This window comes from Piliocolobus tephrosceles, chromosome 17 (genome assembly GCF_002776525.5).
Source record: "Piliocolobus tephrosceles isolate RC106 chromosome 17, ASM277652v3, whole genome shotgun sequence".
Lineage (NCBI taxonomy): Eukaryota > Metazoa > Chordata > Mammalia > Primates > Cercopithecidae > Piliocolobus > Piliocolobus tephrosceles.
Window position 1 is genome coordinate 14,943,301 of NC_045450.1, and position 4,760 is coordinate 14,948,060.

Sequence of the window (4,760 nt, forward strand, 5' to 3'; positions counted from 1 at the left end):
CTTTGTACAGGTAAGTTCCCCCTACTCAGTAATATTAACTCAGGGCTAATATTAATTCCATGTGGCCCTAACTCTCTCTCTCTGTTCCAGCTGACCAACTTCAGCCTTGTTCCTGTTCAGTGGAGAACAGCTTACACTGGAGTCTGTGGTTTTCTCTGGGCCATCTTCGTCTGTTTTTCCCAGCAGAGTGGTGACGGCACATTGAAGTCAGCTTTCACCATTTTTCGTACAAAGTGGACCAGCGCCATAGAAGGGTCCCCAGAGAAATGAGACGTCAAGGACTCTCTTAAAGGGACCACATATTTGACCTAAAATGCACAGAATTGCCAGCAGACAAAATACCTGATGTGCCAATTATGCATTTCATTTTGAGGAATTACTGCTATTTATAAACCCACTTAAAAAAATTATGATTATTTTTGAATTGTATTCAGATATTTTTTTCTGTTCTAGTCTGAAATATTACTTCTCTAATTTTTTGGTTGATATGAATAATAGTGGCAAAATGGCATTTCAGAATTATTAATATTTCTAATATTTTAACCCAAGTTTCGGGAAACTTGGTTTTGATGTTTACATTTCTATTCTAAAATCTCAGGTTATCTCCTGAACACTTTTGGGCAGATGAACTTTTATACCAAAAAATAGTTCTCATAGTGAATTTTAATTTACATAGAACTCAATCAAAATGAAGATTTAAAAACAAGATTTCTTTCCCCAAAGCATACATAATTTGTTATTTTTTTAACTAAAATTCAGTAAATACCTTTTTTTGTTTTTGTTTTTGTTTTTGAGACAGAGTCTCACTCTGTCTCCCAGGCTGGAGTGCAGTGGCGCCATCTCAGCTCACTGCAACCTCCACCCTCCAGGTTCAAGCAATTCTCCTGCCTCAGGCTCCTGAGTAGCTGGGATTACAGGCATGCGACAGCACGTCCTGCCTGATTTTTGTATTTTGTTTTTGTTTTTGTTTTGAGCTCCACCTCCCCGTTTCACGCCATTCTCCTGCCTCAGCCTCCTGAGTAGCTGGGAGTACAGGCATCCACCACCACTCCTGGATAACTTTTTGTGTTTTTAGTAGAGATGGGGTTTCACCGTGTTAGCCAGGATGGTCCCGATCTCCTGACCTCGTGATCCAGCCGCCTTGGCTTCCCAAAGTGCTAGGATTACAGGCGTGAGCCACTGTGCCCGGCCTAATTTTTGCATTTTTAGTAGAGACGGGTTTCACCATGTTGACCAGGATGGTCTCAATCTCCTGACCTCGTAAGTCGCCCGCCTTGGCGTCCCAAAGTGCCGGGATTACAGGTGTGAGCCACCGCAACCGACTGTTTTTTTTCCTTTTTTTGAGACAGAGACTCGCTCTGTCACCCAGTCAGGAGTGCAGTGGCATGATTTCCGCTCACTGCAACCTTTGCCTCCTGGGTTCAAACGATCCTACTGCCTCATCCTTCGGAGTAGCTGGGATTGCAGGCGTGTGCCACCATGCCTGGCTCATTTTTGTATTTTTAGTAGAGACAGCGTTTTACCCTGTTGGCTAGGCTGGTCTCCAACTCCTGGCCTCAACTGATCACTCAGCTTGGCCTCCCAAAGTGCTGGGATTATCAGCGTGAGCCACCACACCTGGCTCAGTAAGTACGTTTTTTTATTATCAAAAAAAGAGTAGTGTATGATTGGCATATTCTGTATAGAATGTATTTTATTGATGTCTTCTATTTTTATAATTTCTGAGTCAAGTACTTTTTAATGAATGCTTTTTAGTTTGGGCAGATTCAGTTGACTAAAGCACCTCATTTCCCAGCTACATGAAATAAAATATTTGGCTTCTTTTCCAATTTCACACGGATGTTATTTTGTGAAAATCAGTGCTTTAAGATAAACCTTTATACTTCAAGGTAAACATGAGAAACTTGATCTAATATTTAATATTTATTCAGTTTGTCTAACTTCTAAACCATCAGATTTAAAGATTATGTAACTATCTCAAGAAGTTTCACTTGGATGTAGTCGTTCATGCTTGTAATCCCAGCACTTTGGGAGGCTGAGGTGGGAGGATCGCTTAAAGCAAGGAGTTTGAGACCAGCCTGGGCAATATTGCAAGATCCCATCTCTATTTTAAAAAAAAAATTCACTTTGTGAGGCTGAGGCCGGCAGATCACGAGGTCAGGAGATCGAGACCATCCTGGCTAGCATGGTGAAACCCTATCTCTACTAAAAATACAAAAAATTAGCCGGACGTGGTGGCGGGTGCCTATAGTCCCGGCTACTCGGGAGGCTGAGGCAAGATAATGGCGTGAACCCGGGAGGTGGAGGTTGCAGTGAGCGGAGATCGTGCCACTGCACTCCAGCCTGGGCGACAGAGCGAGACTCGTCTCAAAAAAAAAAAAAAAAGTTTCAACAAATTCCACCAAAGAATTCCACCAGAGTTCTATTGTCTCCAATGTCATGTTCCACGGATTTCAAGTTGTGAAGGCCTGAACTGTTCATTTATCTTGAGAATTTATATTTAAGCTTAATTTAAAACTATATACCTAAAAATTGAGCATATAATTTGTATAATTTATGTAAGTTTCTATAAGTCATAAGCATGTAGTTTCCAAGTATATAATTTATCTGAATGTAATAGGCATTAATATATTTTACATTATTGGGACCATAGTAAAGCAATTTCTAAATGGTTTGTAAAATAACTTGTTATTTGTATTGTTGTAAAAGTAGTTAATAAAATGGAAAAACTGTTTCATAATAATAAGATACATTTTAACATCAAAATACATCAAAAAAATGTACCCAAGGTAATTGTACGTACTACCTGGCAAACCTTTACAGAAGCTGTAGTATCACTTTTATGATGGAAGAATAGTGTTTGCATTTTGTATAGAAGTACTTGGGGCTGGGCGTGGTAGCTCATGTCTATAATCCCGGTGCTTTGGGAGGCGAAGGCAGGTGGATCATCTGAGCCCAGGAGTTTGAGACCAGCCTAGGCAACATGGCAAGAACCTGTCTCTCTAAAACATACAAACATTAGCCAAGCATGGTGGTGTGAGCCTGTAGTCCCAGCTACTTGGGAGACTGAGGCAGGGGGATCTCGAACCCAGGAGGCAGAAGATGAATACATCAATGGAAGCAACTGAATGAGGTAAGGTCTTTTGAAGGAGAGAGCAAAAGAGATTTAAATAATAATAATTATAATAAGGCTGGGTGCAGTGGTTCATGCTTGTAATCCTGGAACTTTGGCAGGCCAAGACAGGCGGATCGGTTGAGTTCAAGACCAGCATGGCCGACACAGTGAAACCCCGTCTCTATTAAAAATACAAAATTAGCCGGACATGGTAGTATGTGCATGTGGTCTCAGCTACTCAGGTGGCTGAGACAGGAGAATCGCTTGAACCTGGGAGGCATAGGTTGTAGTGAACCGATAAATACAAAAAGTATTAAAGTGCTAACAGGAAAATTTCCACTGATCAATCACCCTTTAGCTTTAAATAATGCAGAAACATATGCCCAGTTTACTTGTAATTAAAAATCACGCATCATTCACAATTTATCAGTCTTGTTTATTTGTGCAAAAACTAATACAAGTCAACAGAGCGAGACTCCGTCTCAAAAAAAAGAAAAAAAAAACTAATACAAGTTATTCTCTTTTATCTGTATTGTGATTGGTTTGCTGAGAGGGAATTGGGCCACTTGAGAGTTTGTGCGTGTTTAAAATTTTCTGGCCAGGCAGGGTGGCCCACGCCTATAATCCCAGCATTTTGGGAGGCCAGGACTGGCGGATCACTTGAGCTCAGGAGTCAAGACCAACCTGGGCAACATGGTGAAACCCTATCTCTACCAAAAATACAAAAATTAGCTGGGTGTGGTGGCTTGCGCCTGTACTCCCAGCTACTTGAGGGGCTGAGGCAGGAGGATCACTCAAGCCCAGGAGGCAGAGGTTGCAGTGAGCCGCGATCACGCCACTGCACTCCAGCTAAGGCAACAGAGCAAGACTCTGTCTAAAAAAAAAAAAAGAAATAAAAGAAAATTAACATTGGTATTTCAGGTTGAAATTAAATGGGGACTTCACATCAACTGTGTTCACTACAGTGGACCAAATTAAGTGCAGATAGTCTCTTTAATAGATTATCTGGAACTGCAATTTCTAACTCATACATCATTGCTATAAACCTTATCTGTTTACAATGTCTCTTCCAAGGACCGTCATTCATCCTTTAAAATTCATCTGAAGCTATGAAAAGGTATTTTTTGTTATATGGGCAGTTTACTTTTAGTACACTAAAATGTTACGTGAATTTCTACAGAATGTTTGCCAAAATGAATTATATCTAGAATATGCTTAACAATATATTCTGGAGGCAGCTTTCATTTGAAATTAGGTTAATCTTCTGAGAGTATTAAAATGTTAATGGGTTTTTGTGCCTGAAGATTCTGATGCTGCATTTAGCTACATTTAATCCACTTTTACCCATAAGGTTTAGCATCTAAAAAAATTAAATCACTGCTAATGCAATTAAAATGATTGAGAAAGTTTCTTTTTATGCTTTCAACAGCTGATACATAAAAAGGGAAATCTGGAATTTAAAGATAAAGTATGTGCTGGAGTTGAAAGGTTAGGAGCACATGAAGATCTGTGAAGCATAGCTAACCATGTGAATAGAAGGCAGTAATTACTGAGTCACATTTTTGGTATATATCAAGTAAAAGCTTGTCTTTTCCTAGTTCTCTTCTGTTTTGTAAGTGTATCCTTCTCTAACTACATCTTTATT

The 4,760-nt window shown here is 39.9% G+C and overlaps 1 protein-coding gene across 1 annotated transcript in view; it reads left to right on the forward strand.

The window, feature by feature from the left end:
* MPV17L (MPV17 mitochondrial inner membrane protein like) overlaps positions 1-390 on the forward strand; it is a 563-nt gene extending 173 nt beyond the window's left edge. The window contains exon 2 of the mRNA XM_026447088.1: positions 91-390. Coding sequence (XP_026302873.1) covers positions 91-270 — 180 coding nt within the window. The 3' untranslated portion in view covers positions 271-390. The remainder of the gene's footprint in view (positions 1-90) is intronic.
* The last annotated feature ends 4,370 nt before the right edge of the window (positions 391-4,760 follow it).